Below are 19,662 nucleotides of genomic sequence, written 5' to 3'. Positions count from 1 at the left end.
TGTTAAAGCTAAAAGGTATTAACATTCTAGAACTACTCAATAACAGCACTGAGTTTGTCTTCACAAAACTCTGAGGTTACAGTTTAATATCTCTAAACAGAAGGCACTAAGGAACAGCCATATCTTCTGGTGTATCAACTGCACCACAGCACGGTGTCATCAGCAAACTCACTGAGGATCCACCTGATCCCATCATATATGTCATAGATGAAGATGTTAAAAAGTACTGGTCTCAAGACAAACCACTGCTCATCACAGGCCTCCACCTGGCCACTGACCACAACCCTCTGGCCACTACCTTTCAAGCAATTGTTTCTCAACTAAATAGACACCCTTCAAATCCATAACTCTCCAGTTTAGAGATAAGGATGTGGTGGGGGACCATGTCAAAGGCAGAAGTCCAGGTGGACGACATCAGTTGCTTTCCCTTTGTCCATTGCAGCCATCATAATTCATCTTAGAAGGCCCTCACATCAGTCAGGCACAACCTTCCCTTGGTAAAGCCATGCTGGCCTTTTCAGATCACTCAATCATCCCTCATGTGCCTTAACATGACTCCCAGAAGGATATGTTACATGATCTTCCCAGGCATAGAAGTGACGATTACCAAACTGTAGTGTCCCAGGTCCTCCTTCCTCCCTTTCTTGTAAATGGGAGTTATTTTTCCCTCTTTCCAGTCCCCAGGAACACTGCCTGACAGCCATGACTTTTCAAATATGATGGAGAGTGGCTCAGGGAGCTGGCTGATGTGATTGATATGGGATGCATAATATCCAGTTCCATGAACTTGTACACATCCAGTCTCAAGTGTGGGTCTTGGACTTGCTCTGCTCTTATTATTGGGGGGAAGAGTTTATTCCCCCAGTTCCTACCTTAAGGTTCAAGTTAAGGGATGCAAGGTGCAGGGATGTAAGAATTCTGGCTGCCAGTAAAAACTGAAGAACTCATTGAGTACATCAGCCTTCCCCATGTCTGCTGGGGTCAGTTCTCCTTTCTCATTTAGGAGAGTTCTCTTCGGCCTGACTCTTCCGGCCTATGACCTATAGAATACCTTCTGGATGCTTTTAACATTGCTCACCAAGTTCAGTTGGTAGACCACACCTTGGCTTTCGTAATATCTCTGCAAGTCTGGACAACAACCCTGTATTCCTCCCAGGAGACACTCCCTTGCTTCCACTACCTGTACAGTGATAGGATGAGGAGAAATGATTTTAAGCTAAAAAAAGGGGAGATTTAAGTTGGATGTTCAGATGAAATTCTTCACTCAAAAGATGGTGAGGCACTGGAACAGGTTGCCCAATGAAACCATGTCCTTGGAGGTATTCAAGGCTAGGTTGGATGGAGCTTTGAGCAGCTTGATCTACTGGATGGCAACCAAACTACAGCAGGGAGCTTGAACTAGATGGTCTTTCAGGTCCCTTCCAATTTAAGGCATTCTACAAAACCTCAGGACAAAAATTTACCATATTTTTAAATGAAACAGCTTTTTATCAATCCTGTTTGGTCAATTCTCTAAGCTAGATCTTAACCAATAACACTGTTATACTCCAGAAACCCAGATTAGGATTAACTCCTTTCACTAAATACTCATTTTCCTATTGTAGTACCTTCAGTTTGAATAATGAGATTTTTCATTATAAATCTGATTGAGTTCATTTAGTTACACTTAGATTAGCTTTATTTTTAAATTTCTTAATTCAAAACTAAAACCAATAGTCAAAGATTATTCTTCTAAAGAATAAATTAATGGAAACTAGAGAATCAGATCTTGTTTACAGAAACTAAGCTAGTAAGAACATAAGCTGGTAAGAACAACAGCAACAACAAAACCTATTCAAGGAATTGCGTAAGTTTCCATACAGTCGAGTTTGTGAGATTTTTTACTGATCTACAATATCAGGACCTCTGCAGAGCCCAAACCGAGTGCTTTTCCTTCTCAGATTTCGTTAGTCCAATTGCCAAACAGCAATGAGAAGTCAAATTGCCAACTCTAGATAAAGCAAAAAGCAAGACTCCCACCCTGAGAAAATAAAGAAAATTTAAAATACAAAATTAAAAAAAAAAAATCACACTTCCTCAGCTGCTGTATCTCAGTCATCACCAGGGTTTACAAAAAATGGTGGGGGGAGAAAATAAACAGTTGACAATATGCTTAGAGGATCTTTAGTCAATATAACTAGAAAAAAATCTACAGTCATAAACCACCTCATAACTTTAGTAGTGCAGAGTTCTAGTGACAGCACTGTTTTTATCTATACAACTGGGAACTCACTGATGCTATTTAAACTACTTGAATTAAAGTACTAGAAATTGGCTTAACCATTCCCTACTTTAATTAACAGTGGTAATTCAGTTCAGTGGGATCAGAGTTCAGATGTTTAACGTCTGTGATCCCAAACTTACTTTTTTCTTTAATATATAATATATATTAATATATAATTATGTCTGGATTATATACTGTAGCAAAAAACATCACTTCCACCACTTTATTTTTCTTTCCCTTCTTCATGAAACTAAACCATACTAATACTGTTGACTAGCTGCACAGAAACATTTATTCTTCAGAGCAAATGGAAAAATCTCTTAGATTACTGTTAGGCTGATGTAAAGCAGCTTGTTGAAACATCAACCTGAAAATGCAGCACCCATGAAGGATTACTTAAAATTTACTTGAACACCTAATGATGGCTTACACAGTTTAATAAAAGAACCTTAACATCTTTCAAATTTAGAGCAGAACATTCACTACCAACCACCAGCAGACCACCCAACATTTTTGTCTGAAAGCCTCAGTAATCTCACCTCTTGGGGTAGCATACATACTCTCAGTATTATTAATATTTAATTACATTTAGATTATTATCTCATGTTCCAGCAGAAACTTATGGCATTTAATTAAGCAATTAAAATGTGTAGTTAAACCATTTGGTAAAACAGCTATTTTCTTTTGTATATCTAAGAAAGAATGCAAAGCATTCTTACAACCATTTGTTTTTAATAACCATTTATTCCTAAATTGTCATTGTATGTAAAAGACCATAGGTAACAACTGATTAAACAAGTTAGGCTCACAAAGCATACCACTGCACTGTACGTGGCTATCATGTATCTTTCAGAGTCCCAAGTTTGCATGTTCCCATTTAAGCAAGCACATGCCCATGTCAATCTAGGGTCACTTCAATGACTCCAAAGACCACTGATACATTCTACTGAAGTTACAAATCTGGATGGTATATGAAAGAAAAACACTCACTAAAAATAACCTCCATGATTTATTGACATACCAAAGTACATAACCAAAATACCACAAAAAATGCCTAATTATTCTTTCACTTAGACTATATATAACAGTGAGCTCTCACTCAAGATCTAGCTTGAAAATCGAAGTCTTAAAAGAAGCCACTATCCATTGTCAGGATTTTCTGTGAAGCTTATTACACTAGTTTCTGACTCTATGTTTATAGCATTTAATGCGACTTACCTGAAATTACTACATCCAATCTTTTTATCCTGATCTAGGGCATGCGGCATTCTGCTCTGTAGCTAGCCCAACTTAGCACAGTGGGTAATAAATTACACTGGGACCTGTTTCATTTGCAGTTTCAGAATCAAAGACATTCACACTGACTGTTGCTTTGTGAAAGGTGTAAATTCATCCAAGCACAAGCACGCCTAGAGACTTGGCTCATTGCCTTGCTGAATTGATCACCTACCTTCCCAACAATGGGTAGCTCTCCATGGTCCTTCAGTTGTGCCATTAGAAATGAGTTCATGCATTTTCACTTATCAGCACTGGTGATCCAGGCATCTGGTTCACCTTCTACGTACAAATTGATTGCAATCCTAAATCACATTTAGTTGCTTCCCTGAAGTTATTTTAACAGATGAAGAAACGCAAGTCCTAGAGTAAGATTCCCTTCAGTGTTTGATCTCTCATACCTTATTCATATTAAGCCTTAAACTCTCAGAAAAACAATTTACATGCCAACAGTTCAATAAACACCTAGTCTAATAGTTTCAATGTGGAGGTACCAATGATCGACCTCCAATCTCACCACAGTGTGAAAGCATGTCTACCTGTGAAGACACGCTGTGAACTATTTTGCCTGAAGTAGCATTATTTCATCAACTTTAGAAAAAGTAGATTTGTTGCTCATTTTTTACATTAGCCACAAGGAACTATAAGTTACCAAATATTTTTAGGTACAGCCACAATAGGTCATCGTGGAAAAAAGGTGGCATCACAGCTCTCTCCCCTCTTCCTAACAGCAATACTCTCAGCATACAGTTTTCAAGACTTTTACAATGCGTGAGAAGCAAACTCACTGAACAACCTTGGTTCAGTTTCTTGGACAGTTGCTACTTGGTTCAAAATAATAATTTTAAAAGAATCTTCAGTTATGTGTCAGCTTGCTAAAACTATGTCCTGTATTCATTTCTAAAGAGAGATAGACAACCTGAGCAGACTGAAGACTACAGTACTTGTCTCCTTCCAAACAGCAACCAAAGCACGCATATGTGGAAAAATAAAGTAAAACTGCACTAAAAAGTAGTTCTGATGCAAGATATTATCAAAGGATGCTAAGGAAATTTATTTTTGAGGCTGAGCAGGTAGTGAATACAACAGGCACGTATACTGAATTACAATTATTCCCATTAAAAAAACCCACACTGAAGAGAAATCAATGTCAAAATGGATATAGTATTCCACTGGTACTTATTTATACAAGAGCCTAAGAATGTTTTTTGCATGTTTTCACTATGATAACACATTCAGCATTTCTACAGGTTGGCAACCTTGGATCTCTAGCATACGTTAGCAGTTAACTATAGTTTACAACACTTGTTGATGCCTTTTAAAGAAGCACTTGGCCAGGTAATTTACAAACTTTAACTAAACTAACATTACAAAAATTCTGACAGAGTCAGTCCTTGGAAAAATTCATTTGCTCAACAATTTCAGTGCTTAATCACGTAAATTTCCTTGTAAAAGTAATGAGATTTCAAAGAACTATGGCAAAAAAAAAACCATGATCAAGAGAAAAAAGTAGCAGCAGCTACACACAATACATGCATGGCAACTTCCAGCAATGTTTGGGCAGACCAGGTTGTTTATCCTAATTCGAATGCAAAATAGTGTATTAATACATAAGTAGTATCTTAGATACAGACACAATCCTCTGGGATCTTATCACTTAAATCAACAGCCTTATATGAGCACCAGAAATATTAAAACAAATGTTCTTTCACAGATGTTAAGTACCAATGCACTCTACAGTTGTTATGAAATAACAGAAAAGATTTAAGTTGGCTTTAGCATAGCCACCATACTTGTTTCCAGTAATATTGTGTAACAAAGAGCAAGACAGGAACTGTAGTAATGAGTCTGTATTTTTACATTGCTTTTCAGGCACAGTCATTTTTTCCTGTCAGCAGCAGTTGAAGAGGGGGTAACCAGTTGTACTCTTTTAATCTTCTCCCACCCTCATCATCATAACAACTCACTTTTCACTTCCACTGTCTTACCACAAAATACTGTTTCTACCCAATACTAAGAACAGACTCATTTTAAAAGGGGCAAGGATTGATTTCACAGATGCAGTTTACAGAGCAGGCAGAGAAGCAACTGTAAAAGCACAGTTTTGGGAACGGTAAATACCAGCAATAAAACAAAAACAAAGTAGTGGAATGTACAGCCTTAGACTAGATCCACTGTTGATAGAAGAATAAAGTAATTCACATTACAGCCTTCACCTTTACAGAGCCTTAAACACCTTGATGTTTAGTAAAAGACAGCAAGAACTTCACATAATTTTTAAAGTACAGTCCCCTCCCCAGCACAGATCTTTAACAGCATCCAGTTTAATACATATACCACCATTTCTTATAGCTACTTAAACAGCCTTTCAATTTTAGAGTCGTGTAAGTAGTCAGGCTGATTTCAGGAATGACAACTTTGTGTTTTGAATACAAATACTTGGTACCTCTTTCGCAAAGATGTAGGAGCCCTGAAAAAAAACAAAAAAAAACAAGACAAGAACTATCTCCCTAAAGATCCATTCCTACTGAAGCAGGGAAGAACAAGCAGAACCAGTCCTATCAGCCCAGATTGGCTCTTAGTCTATTGGATAACGTCATTGATAGTGTACTGTGAGAAATTTGACCTGGACTTCATCAGCCTAAAGTAGTGTGTTACTTCAAAAATATGTACCCTTAACAACTCGGACACATTTGATTGTTTAGACAACCCTTGAACTCCTATGCAAACCACTCACCAGTATGGTTTATAAGGAACAGATTCACATTTACTTTGAGGACTGGTCTCTTGAACAGTGAGAAAATACACGTATATATTACTTAAGTATATAGTACATTCCATACAGTAGGAGAAGGGAATATTTTAAAATGTTTCTTTGCATCAGAATATTTTAATTGTACCTAAGTAGGATTTATAGTTACCACAGAATTATCAACGGTAAAATCATGAGGAAGTAAAAGCAGTGTGACAAAGCTAGGATGGATAACTGCAACAATAACAAAAGCCTATACACAGAAAATAGCATACCTAATAACCAATTTTCCTCAATAATTTAAAAAAAGTTACTTTGATAAGTCAAGATCAAAATACAAAGTCATACAACCTCTGCTTCAAATAAGTTAACGGAAATGTACAACTCCCCAACACATTAAAATAAAATTCACAGAACTGCCTGAGACATGATAAAAAGCATCATAGAATCACTCAGGTTGGAAAAGACCATTAGTTAAGGCCTCCTCAGCTGAACAGGAGTTCTGCCATCCTTCATACAGAAAGGGTAAAATACCAGTATGATACTCTTAAAGACTGAACCTGCATTGAACAGAAAACTCAGGTTACTCATGGACTTCTTTACATACATCATTATCAGACAATACTCACTTTAATTATCTTCCTAAAGACAGTGGAGCTCAGCCAAAAGACAGAACTGTTCAATGAACACCAGCTTACTCCATTGAAGTATATAAAGGATTTCAGGATTTCAACAGTGGAATCCTCATCCTTCTCTGTCAACAATTGTGTCACCTCTCCTTTCTCATCTGGAGGACATAACGTAATTGTTTGACAAGACTCCATAAGAATTAGTCTCTCCTTACTCATAATTATCAATTTTCTTAAGTTTTCCTTGGTTGAGATTAGTTCAAATTTACTATTAACTTCTATAGTGCTCAGGAGAAAAACTGAGTTTTATCACTACTGAACACTTCAAAAATCCTTGTACTTTAACAGCCTACTTTCTAAAACACACTTCACTTTTTCAGAAAGCTAAAGTAATTATTTGATGTCTCCGTCTAATTACTAAATGTTAAATATTCCTATTCATAGCAATTAGGCCAAGTACACATTTCCCTTTACTTTAATAAACTTACATTAAAGAAACACCATTATGTATGTCTACAATTACCTTATATCTTTCATTTTTCAGTATTTCAAGGAACGCATTGGACCTCTAGGTACAGTCATAGCAGAAACGATGTCGGTGTATTTCTAACTCCTCCTGTTTAGAACAACTAGCATATAATTATATAACCTACACTCAATCTGTCCACATAAGTGTATATATTATACTAAGTCATTTGGAAAGATTAGTTTTTACTCATCTCATTATCATCTACAAATGATTTGTAGTTACAAAGAAGGCTAAATCCTTGCATAGTGGTTATTAAAGCAGAGTAAAGAAAAGAACAGTAAACATAAACGAGGGCAGAGAACACTACTGGTAACATCTTTAAACTATGCTGTTCAGAAAGAGTGCTCTTTAAAAGTATATCTTACAGGTAAAGGAATAAACAGTAGAACTATTACTTCCATGCATGATCAAGGAGGAAATTATGTATGAAGTAAAAAATTGCTGTATCAAATCAGTCATTGATTACATGTCATAAATGCACTTCTTAAACAATCCAATCCCCATCCCAGGTAATGCAATGCACCCAAAGACTCAGAGCAAAAGTAATGAAAAGTTGCATGCTAAAAAAATACTGTAATAAAAGATTTTATTTCAAAACCATACAAAATATAAACGTAAACATAGAATCACACTGAAGTTAACCTTGCTTTTAAGTAATCAAATATTTTAACAACAACACTGCCATCAAAAAGATGTCTTTATTATTTACCATTAGGAAATTTTACCTTATGGAGCGATACATCATGAAATCAATTGTTGTACATCTAGGAAATTTACCAATAGAGCTCTCTTCCACTGGGGTGTACACTTTGATTTGTCTCATATGAGTGTCTCTTCCATTTTGGTGATTAGCTAGAACAGCTATCTGAATCATAAATGTGCGGATAGGCTTCTTATGGGAATCTGTTAAAGGAACATGAATCCAGCCGCTTGGTTCCACTAATTCAAGTTGCTGCCAAGAACAAGACAAAAAAGCAAAACATTCAGGAGCAGTAAATATAAACTATTACATATCAAACCTGTCTAACACAGAAGAATTTTGCTGGTCAGATTTTAGTTACTTTTTCAAACCAATCTGAAGCAATATAATTGAATACCCGCAGCTAATTTACTACTGATGCAACTGGATACAAACTAGTTTGACTATGATTGTTTGCTTTTGTCTTTATGAATCTGCTCTTAAATTTATGCCTTTATCTTAAAAAATGAAGCAGCCAAGTTAAAACATTTGGATCTTGTTACTAACTCACCATGACAGAATATGCATTTGTAAATTTTTCAAATCCTAATCTATGCACTCTGAACTGAAGTATACTAGAATGACTTAGAAAAGAAACTACAAATGTACAAGCAATTTTTTCAGAATTTCTTAGGCTATTAGGGATACTGAGAAGTAATAGGAAGGTGAAGGAAGAAAAAAATACAGAATAACTCACAGACTTCACCACACAATCACCTATGCGTATAGACAGATGCCTGGCTAAGTAATAATTGCCACACCACCATTTAATTACATTCTAAAAGTCCATTCTGAGTTTGCCTTCACACAACAAACCAAGTGGAATATGATTTTTTCTTATTTCTAATCCTACAGAAGCCAACATCAAAGCAAATGAAGAATTGCATTTTGTTAACTTTAAACCACATCACTAACACGTCAGCATGCTAAAAGCAAGCTAGAAGTTACGCAGAAGCATAGTGACAGCTTTGATTAAAACTAGTTGCCCTACTTCAAAGAACAGCTCAAAGTCCATACGGAGGAGCACACCAGTCAGTGAAAGACTTCTTCTAAGGGGAAGGGTGGGGGTGGGAGAGAAATAAATCAGTTCTCCACAAGCAAGTGAACTTCACACGGCTAAACTGACTGCTGTTTTTAGCAGATGAGTTCTTCTGAAGAGGTATGCCTCGGGCAGCTCAAAAGTCTCATCCTTCTCCTGATGACACTGCATGACAAGAATTCCATCAAATGCTTAAAACAAGTTGCCTTTGCTGAAGCTTTTTAAAGATCCACATGAGATCTGCTGTTTTAGAGGCATCATCAAGCACTCAGAGAACCATCCAAGAAACAAGCAAAGTTAAAAGATGCATATCTTAAAACTGCTTTAAGTTGAAGAGGAAATGAAACTAAGGTACTTCTTTTTTCAAATATTCTTTCCATTCCTGCAGGCTCTCCAACAAATCACTTCCAAATCATTAAATTCACAAAGTGTTAGCAGAATAGTTACACTCCTAGGCAGAAACTTTCACAGATACACATTCACGTTTGTTGAAAGTGTCCCTTTCAAGAAAGCCGACCAGATCTTTTTTAGCATAGGTAGCTTCAGGTAACAATTAGCTTTAAAACGTGATAAAACTGATCCATTGCTGAAGCAGCTTTACATACAGGAAATTCATTATGGTGAGGCAGTTGTCAACTGATAATAGCAAGCATGCTTTTAATCTCTGCGATAAATGGAAAGAATGAGGATTTCAGTAATATTTTATTGAACTATTACTAAGGTAAAGCACCTATGATCTAGTAGCAAATTTTAAAAGTTGCATCTAATTAAACTTGCATTTTAATATTACTCTCAAAGTTTAACAAGTTTGACTGATGATTCAAAATGAAAAATTAAGTTCCAGACCTATAAAATTCAGGTCTTTAATGCTTGGATCAGTTTGAAATTGATTACTTAATACACCTTGTGTCATCAGTTTTAGATAGATCCAATACAGTTCAGATTCGTACTGTTTATTGTCAAATAAATTACAGAGAGTGAAAGGTCTTCACCTCCAGAAACAAAAGGTACCTTGAGATCAGTGGAACTGAATCGTTTACTCAAAATTAAGTGCCTGTTACCTTCACACAGAAAAATCACATCCTAAGAACATTACTAAGGTCCAAAGATGAGCATTTTAATTGCAAGAGTTGCAAATGCAACCTCACTGAGTTTCTTCCTATGCCAGGATACATTTTTTAAGTTACATATGTATTAATATTTCGTTTCATCCCCTATCAATAGAATGTAGTCATACACTTATTCATGGAACGTTATTTTTCAATCCTCCTATAAAAGGCAATTTATTCCTTCCCTAGCCTTTATACAGTGATGAGAACTAATTTCTTCAACTGTAAAACAGGAAACTAAAATAAGTTTAGGTTAAAATAATCCCAAGTTTCAGATGTCAAATGTGGCCTATTTTAAACCTATATTTCATGTCCTTAGGAACATACAATATTTGAGATGAGGTTTAGCTCCCACCGAGTCCACGCGCAATTCTAAGTGTTCACACTTACACGAGCTAATGAAGTTTTTACATCAGGTACTGGAACACACAGAATATGAGCAGTTATCTGAGCGTTTCCTGTGAGAAGACCACAGTGAAGCACAGAATTCTTCAAGCAGTACTGAGAAGTCTCAGCCACGTTTTTTTTTATTATTTTATTCCTGAAATCTCTGCTTTGCTTAGTCCTCGAGTTCCAGCTTCCATAACAAATGAATTTACTATACAAACCCCAAAGACATCCTCAAAATAGACTCTGCTCCCCATTCTAATCTAATAGTTGCCTCTTAGAATAAGTGCCTAAGACACAATAATGAAGTTCTAGGCTGAACAGTGTAAGGGGTCTGGATTTAGATCTAGTCATTTCAAGAAATTAAGCTCACAATTTAGTCTAAATAACATCTCTGTGCAGTGACTCTTTCACATCTCTGCTATTTTTCAACTGATGCCTACATAGTTCATTAAGATCGTTAAAACCTTGAAATCCATTCAACTACTGAAATTTAAATATAATCACCTGAACATTCACTAGAGATGAAATTTTTCTTCCAGTGATGCACATATTCTTGATCATAAGAACAGCAGATCAAGACACACACTGCTCAACAATTCTCATTTGTGTCTATCCCTTATTATGAAGAACAAACAGGAATGGGAATAGGCAGTGGCAGTACGAGACAATATGCTGTCCGCTCTTAGTTCAATGTCAGTATCCAGATCCAGACATTACAATTTTCAGCAGAAACAAGATGAAATACGCAGTTCATCTCCGCCTGGAGCAGTCACAGCATGAACAGAATCTAAAGAAAACCTACTATGAAGTTTTAAGAAATTCCTATTAAGCTCATGCAAATGGCAATCTTTCAAAGCCTTGTAAACCGGTCTGGAAATTTGGGTGGATTTTTACAGGGAGGCAAAAGGCACATCCTTAACACAAAGGCTGAACTCCTGCCAAACTACAAATCCTTGCTTCAGAGCTTGGGGGCACTGGAGCATCAAAGAAAGACACCAGAATATTCTCACACAAGCAAAACAGCATACTTCTCACTAGCCTTCTTCTTGTAACTGAACTGCTTTAGCTGAAACTTTTAAGAAATTCAACCAAAAGCAGACATATGGAACAGGAAATTGCAGTTTGAACTGAACACTGATACAAGTTTATGAAACTAAGAGTTAAGTCTTAAAAAAGAAGAGGTCATAGCTTAAGTACAGGTGGCCACTGGCAACTCTACTTATAGAAGATATATTATACTCATTTCAATTGACTTCACTCTCAATTGTTTTCTTTAAGCAGCATAACCACTGTATACAGGATGCTCCGTGCTAACCCTGAAGCATAAATCCATTATAAGGAAATAACACATTTAAGTTTCTTCCTGTATTTTTCCCTCATACACAAGTCATTTATTAGGAATCTATCACAAGTAACTGTCCTCCAGGAAAGCTTTACTTATCAGCTATGTTACTAATTCCTTAAGCGAAATTTAAAAAAAAAAATGGGTACTTCTTTATTACCTAAAAAAGAATCAATGCAAGTTAAATATTAGTAACATGGGACAGTTCCTATTGCTCTAATCTTATGTACTAAATATGCTTAAGTTTCACTGCTTAAGCACATTTCTACTACGATAAATTTTGAGATGTTTGGTAGAGAAGCAGAGTGTGAAAGTCAAAATAAATGCAAAAACAAAGGGATAAAAATTGAAATGGAAAGTCACTCACCTGTCCTTTGCTGCTGTTAAATACTCTTATCTATCTCTTCTCCTGCTTTCTCTCCACTGCTTTTCTTATTTTCCTGTCCTTTGCGTGCTATGACTTCACATATGGATTACTTGAGTGAGAGTATAATTTATGTAATTTTAAAAGCCAAAGCAGAAATAACAGCGTAAATGGAAATCCTCATCAACTTGATAATTCTGTTTCTTCACTTTCCCACATAGTTCAGAGATACATTAAGCAAAACTACTATTACCAGTAATGGGAGTTCTGCCACAGAAGATGCAAACCATACGTACAAAAACAAAATAAGCAACAGAAAAACCTGATAAATTTCACACAGATAAGGCAAAGACCACAAATTCCACAGGAAACTCAATCTATACTGGTATTGCTGGCTTCCTTATAGAGTAAGTAGTCAAAAGATACGCTTCTTCAGGTTTCTTAAGGAAGGAGACATACTTTTTCAATAGCATCATGCTGAAACTATTTATGTTACCTACTTTAAAGGGAGAGAATGTAACTTACACTCAAAAACAGTGAGAAAAGGCTAAGGACAGCAGAAAAAAAACAAATCCATCCGATTCAACTAAGAAAAAATCAACACAAGTGGACAGAATAAGGTTTTCTGAACACAAAAACCATCAAAAAAACCAGTGAAACACGGTTGCATACACATTTGTCCCAAAAGCCTACCCTGGACCTGCTCTCTGAGTAGAAGGGCAAGCAAAGATCAGTTCACAGCTCTGAATATTGACTGCCAGCAGTATGCAGCCTGTTTGGTCAGCCAGCTACTACTGCTTCCAGAAGCAGTTGAGAAACTGAGGTACATCATCAGCTGTTGTACTTACCTCTCCTTTAAAGAATCATAAGCTCTCAAAAAAAAAAAAAAGTTTTATATATCCTTCAGTACCATTATTAAGTCCCAGTGTTAAGTTTAATTTCAGTTGGCCAATAACAGCATAGAGGAGGGATGCTACTGATGATAAAGGCTACATTTCCATTAGTGAACAAAGAACAATTCAATCTAAGTCAGACAACTCAACTGGAGAAAGAGCCTTCCAGTTTTGAGATTACAGAAGTTTAATAGCAAATGAATCTGAGCAAAACACATTTTCCTACTGTTTGGAAATAGCAAGTATCAGAGAACACCTAAAGATAGCCAGAAGATAATGAAAGCTGGACAACTAATATAGACTAAAGTATTACGTGATCATATAACCACCTTTACCTCACACAGCACAGTTCACAACACAGTTTCAGTGCTCCTTGAGATGATTTATTTCAACCTAGTAAGCATCAGTTACTCTTTCCTACTGCTCAAAAACATCAATTTCACATGATCATTAGAATAAGGACAAATCTTGGATAAACACATCTTCCTAGACAGGGATATTTTGAATTTAGCTACTCCTTTGTGACTTCCCTGCAGCTGTCTAAACAGCACATACAAATGAAAGATGGTAATGTCCTTTATGTCATTCTCCAACCTATCCCATGCCATACATTATCTTAGGCCAGTCTGGTGTCATATTTAAATTAATTCTGTTCCTTCAGAGTGTGCAATTCATAGCACTACAGCCCTAGAATGTACTTAAGTACTCTGTAAGAAGTCTGCTCATTAATTACTTTCACACCTGGAAGCCACGCCATAGTTTTTAAGGCAACATATGAAAACAAGATTTTCTATTGTTATTTAATCCTACTAGAAATGAAAGTTGACCTCTTTTCAATATTCAAAGATATACTATTTAAATTCTGAGATCTCTTTCAATTGGTACAAAACTCAAACTGCTAATTATTCTTATAGATTTCTTATCATACCCAAGTTGTCTGCTACATTTACTGTAGTTATCATCATTGAAACAATGCAGAATTTCTGCTGTCCTAGAAAGCTATCTTCTGTTAAGGCACAAAGTTTAAAACCATTACAAGTAGCTTCATATTCAGAGTCACTACAAACGCATCCCAGGATGTATGCAAGCCACGGCTCCCAACTGTTTTCCTATGCATACATAGGAAGAAAAAGGAGACTATTTTATTCCTTTGTTGATAATGATCTTTCTGCACACATGCACTGACAAAGCTGAGTATTACCATTATCATTACAGCTCTAGCATGATACAACTCTTTGAGATACTGGTATATACGATCGTATTTCCACCTGTTCATCTATACTGCCAGATCCAAATGACAAATAGAAATATTTCTATATAAAACAGACTGTAAAACCAAATGGCACGTGAAGTTTGTCCTTCTACTTTTCTCACAGAACCATCAAACCTACCTTTTCTCTTTGGGGTGGGTGGGGGATTTCTATTTTCTTCAAAGTGTCTGGTAGGGTGCTGCGTTTTGCTACTACAATGGCGTACCAGCAGCAACATCACACCAACTGGAACTCCCTAATTCCCATTCATCACCTGATCCATCAACAGGACAACCAAGGAGTCATCACAAAACTCATTCACCCTTCGGAACTCTCATAAAGCTACTGTGAAAGTCCAATGGAGAGTGAAAGCTAACAGTGGACTATCGCAGCCTATTGCAGAATGAAGTCACACCAGGGTTAAGCACTGCTATGCCAGGCATGCTAGAACTTCAATTTCAGCTGACTCAAAGGCAGCCAAATGGTATGCCATAAGTGGCATCACTAATCACTTTTTGCAGTCCCTATGGCAGCAAAGTGCAGGAGAATTTGCTTTACTTGGATGGGCTGCCCAATGGGAAAAAAAAACACAGCCATACCATCTGTCACAGGCTGATCCAGACTGCTATTGCACAGGTTATCCATGAATGTGAAACATGTGCTGCAATTATGCAAGCGAAGCAGATAAAACCTCTTTGGTGTGGAGAACAACCACAGAAATACAAACATGGGGAGGCCTAGCAGGTGGATTATATCACACTCCCACAAACTCGCCATGGCAAACGTCATGCGCTTACAGTAATGGAAGCAACCCCTGGATGGCTAGAAACACATCCTGCGCTCCACGCCACCACCCAAAACACTATCCTGAGTCTTGAAAAGCAAGTCTCGTGGCAACATGGCACCCCAGAAAGAACAAAGTCAGACTCATTTCTAAAACAACTTCATAAACACTGGGACAAAGAACATGGCATTGAGTGGATATATCACATCCTTATCACACACCAGCCGCTGGAACAAATTGAACAATACGATGGACTGTTACTGGCTACACTGAGAGCAATGACTGCTGGGATACTCAAACATCGGGACACATTTCACAAAAGCTAGTTGGTTAGTCAGCACTCAGATCTGCCAATTGAACTGGTCCTCACCAATCAAGCCTCCCATGTACCATAGAAGGGGATGAAGTCTGGTGGCACACATCAAGAACATGTTGGGCAGGACAGCCTAGATTATTCCTGCCTCAGGAAAAGGCAAGCCATACCTCAAGTACTGTGTCCAGGTTTGGGCACCTCACTACAAGAAAGATGCTGAGGTGCAGGAGCATGTTCAGAGAAGGACAACAAAGCTGGTGAGGGGTCTGCAGCACAGACCTCATGAGGAGTAGCTGAAGGAGCTAGGATAGCTTAGTCTGGGAAACAGAAGGCTCAGGAGTGACCTTGTCACTCTCTACAACTGCCTGAAAGGTGGCTGTGGGGTGGGGGGGTCTCTCTTCTCCAATTGAGTGGTCAGGCACTGGAACAGGATGTCCAGAGAGGTGGTGGAACAACCAACTGAAAGGTGTTCAAGGCACATGTAAATGTTGCACTGAGGGACATAGTTTAGCAGGAAATATCAGCAATATGTGGACGGTTGGACTGGATGATCTTAGAAGTCTTTTCCAACATTGGTCATTCTGTGATTCTACTCATGAGATTGCTTTTGCTCAAGGAACTGGGTGCACATGGTGGGTAAGGTGGAAGGTTGAGAATGTCTGTTGTGCACCTTGAGGTGATTTGATGCTGGGTGAGAACCACCAATAATTTAAATTTGATTATGTTAAATTGTTATATAATACTTTGTCATCATCATTACAGTTGTTATGTGTCTTGTTAACAGTATTACAGTAAGAATTACAAAAGTTAGAAAACAAACTGACAAAACCAGAGCTAGCTTCAGCATGCAATAACTCACTGTGAATCATCTCAAAGATTTATGACAGATGGAGCTTAAAGTAACATGCAGAATGAATACTATGGAGAATTTACACGGATGACTCACAGACTATGGAAATATTGTGTATAGATATTACAAAAACAAGATAGATGATGGTAATTTTTTAGGATGTATAGAAGTTGTGGGACCTGAGCATGATGTAAATGGAATACGGGGTGGATATAGACTCAGTTTCAGCTAGGATGGAACTATTTCCCTCAGAGCATCTGGTATGACGCCATGTTTTGGCTCTAGGAGAAAAATAACACTGATAACACATTGATGCTTGTACTTTGTTAAGCAGCATCATACAGAGCCAAGGCTGTTCTCATCAAAAAGCACAAGTAGCTGGTAAGGAACAGAATCAGGACAGCTGACTTAAAGTGATCAAAGGGATATTCTTTATCATGTGACATCATATGGAAAGAGTTATGAACGGATAGGAGTCCATTCTAGTTCTTATGCTGCTTGGGAGGCTTGCTGAGTATTAGTCCGTGGGTAGTGAGCAATTCTTGTGTATCACTTGGTATATACATGTATATACATGTGTATATAGTCAAAACCATTATCCTTTTCCTTTTCTCTATCTAATAAATCGCTTTATCTCAACACAGGAGTTATACTTTGTTTCCCTCCATCCTCCCCACTTCTCTCCCTCATCCCACTGAGGAGGAGGGTAGCAAGCATACGGACATATGGGGCTCTGCCACCTGTCAGATTAAACCACAACGCCCTTCTTCATAAATACAGTTTAGCCTTTCTACATGCTTAACTAGTTCTGACCATAGAGCTACACAAAAAAACACCTCACTTTTTCAAAGTAGATGTTCTTAATAATGTATTCTTTCAAACAGCAAAAGATTTTAATAAAATGCTATTTTCAGAAATGAAGCATTATTACACAGACTTTATCCAAGCTAAGTAGTAGAATATGAAGAAGGCTTTTCCCTAGCATACTTCCCCCCCAGCTACGCACATACCTTTCCACAACAACTGGCAAGGAAAAAGCTGGCCCAGTTTCCAAAATTTTTTTAAACTACTATGTGCTACCACATCGCTAGCAGAATTCAGAATCTATAGCTAGCAGAATTCAGAATCAGTAGACTTATGTATAATTCCAGTATTGGAACTGTCAACACTGGAAGTAGCAGAGCTTGGGCTTCAGCCATCACCTCACTTAGGAAGGAAGAAAACCAGTTAATAGCAGTGATGCACCAGTTCCAGCAGAAAAATGAGGCAGATCCAAAAGAAACTTCACAAGTTCCAAGTGAGTCAAAGGAGGGACACCACATTAGCAGCTTAACAAGAATCAAAGAAACATTCTCAAAGAGCTCACTGTGAAAAGCACACTACTTTGCTCTAATGAAGCAACGACCACCTAAGGAGGTGGCTCTGTGGTGTTAATCAGTCACCTCTTTAAACGGTCAAGAAATCTAGCTTCAGTCCATTAGGTAGAAGTTTTCCATTCAACACAGTAGTTCCTGAAGAGTCTAGAGGAGAACACCCAATCCCTCAAGATGACTCAACTGTTAGCATGGCAGTCAGGATACCAGCTGTAGGATAATCTACATTATGCAACGAAAACTGCAAACATTAAAAGATGTGCATCATATAAGCTACTTGTTCAAATGAGCTGCAAGAAAGAACTTCTGGAAATATGGGAGAGGTGGAAAACAAAGGTCAAAACATCCTTAGCCAAAAAAAAGTTGAGAACTCCTTTTAGATTACTTTACTCCAGATTACAACAGTCAAAGTTAACCAACAGTTATATTTGGATCAATTAAAAATGAAAGACACAGGCCAAGCTAAAAATAGCATGTAAAGTTTACCAACGTAGATTATCTCAATAGCTATTTGTCACAAGATGTCTGAGCATAAGAGTATCATAGAAGTGAACCAGATCACATCATGAAAAATTTACTAGATGAGCACTCAATCAGCTCAATAAGGTCACAGAAAAATACTATGAAAAATCTGAAAATATTGCCCAGTACAGTTTAGAAGTGCATCAAGCCTGCACAGATAAGTTTTCAACACATCTTCAGTTTTTGTTATAATCATTTGAATCAATATAAATGATGAAATCCATCAAGTGCACCAATTTAGTTTATGGAATTAAAGCTCGTGACAGTGAATAGATGTCCGGAGTCAGCCATAATTTATCTTCATTTCAATCAAGTATGAACCGTTGAACAAAGTGGTAACAAGTTTTGCAAAAAAAATGAAATATTTAGAAAGTGCCCTGTAAAGCATTACTTCTGCTTTAATTCAGGCCAAAGGCAGCTCACCACTTTCTTTCACAGAACTCCGAGTAGAAGGCAAACAAATTATAGAAGAGCAATAGACTCCCATTAGACTTGTGTTTTAATGGTCATTTTCAAAAAAGCAATACTTAGTAAAAAGCATGAAATCTTCAAATTAAAAGGCTAGTGTAATTAACACTTCTACACAGGTGTCAGAAAACCTTTTAAGTAGTTTTCCTTTCAAATGAGAAATCCAACTGAATGTTATTTGCAGAAAACAGACTTATTTTACCACTAATGACAAATTTATTTAAAACTTGATTCCAAATTAATTCAAGCCACAACCCTTAGCTCTACACTCCAATTCCATCACTATCAACCCTAAGCATCAATACCACTTTGCCATGGCTATCTAGCAGGAAATGTGACGTGGAATTTGTAATGGGCATTATCTTAGTGACACAGAAACACAGTTGAAAACAAATTTCCTCAACACAGTATACTGTATCACATGGAAGACCTATATTGCCTAATACTCCCCTACGAAAAAAAAACAGCCTCGGTCCATTCTCATTTCCTTATAAGCTAGCACTTAAATTCCTATGGTCTCCAAAAGTCAGTCACAGCAGGCCAACTAGAACACCTACAAGAATAATTACTGTAAGAAAATGTTACTCTACAAAAGTGTTGATAGGTTTCCATATTCTCTCCACACGGTACGCCAAGGATTTGCAGCTATGAAGCTCAAATGGAGATCCTTGCATCACCTTTCCAAGTATCATGTTTAGATTTCATAAGAATCACAACACATGCTGGAGAATGTCAGCAGGTTATATGTTGCACCTTATCAATCACAAGGCATGTTTCT

General features: G+C 37.2%; 1 protein-coding gene across 10 annotated transcripts in view; it reads right to left on the bottom strand.

Moving 5' to 3' along the window:
• The window catches only part of ANAPC10 (anaphase promoting complex subunit 10), a 156,005-nt gene that overhangs the window by 115,275 nt on the left and 21,068 nt on the right, over positions 1-19,662 (bottom strand). For 2 of the 10 annotated variants that reach the window (XM_031588851.2, XM_031588852.2), the window contains exon 5: positions 8,018-8,400. The exons of the other annotated variants lie outside the window; for them this stretch is intronic. In XM_031588851.2, the coding sequence (XP_031444711.1) occupies positions 8,170-8,400 (231 nt within the window). In that variant the 3' untranslated portion in view covers positions 8,018-8,169. Of the gene's footprint in view, positions 1-8,017; positions 8,401-19,662 lie in introns of those variants that run through there. 10 annotated transcript variants of the gene reach the window in all.

The sequence above is a fragment of the Phasianus colchicus genome, chromosome 4 (genome assembly GCF_987193195.1).
Source record: "Phasianus colchicus chromosome 4, bPhaCol1.hap1.1, whole genome shotgun sequence".
Taxonomy (NCBI): Eukaryota; Metazoa; Chordata; class Aves; order Galliformes; family Phasianidae; genus Phasianus; species Phasianus colchicus.
This window is presented reverse-complemented; position numbering and strand designations above follow the sequence as displayed.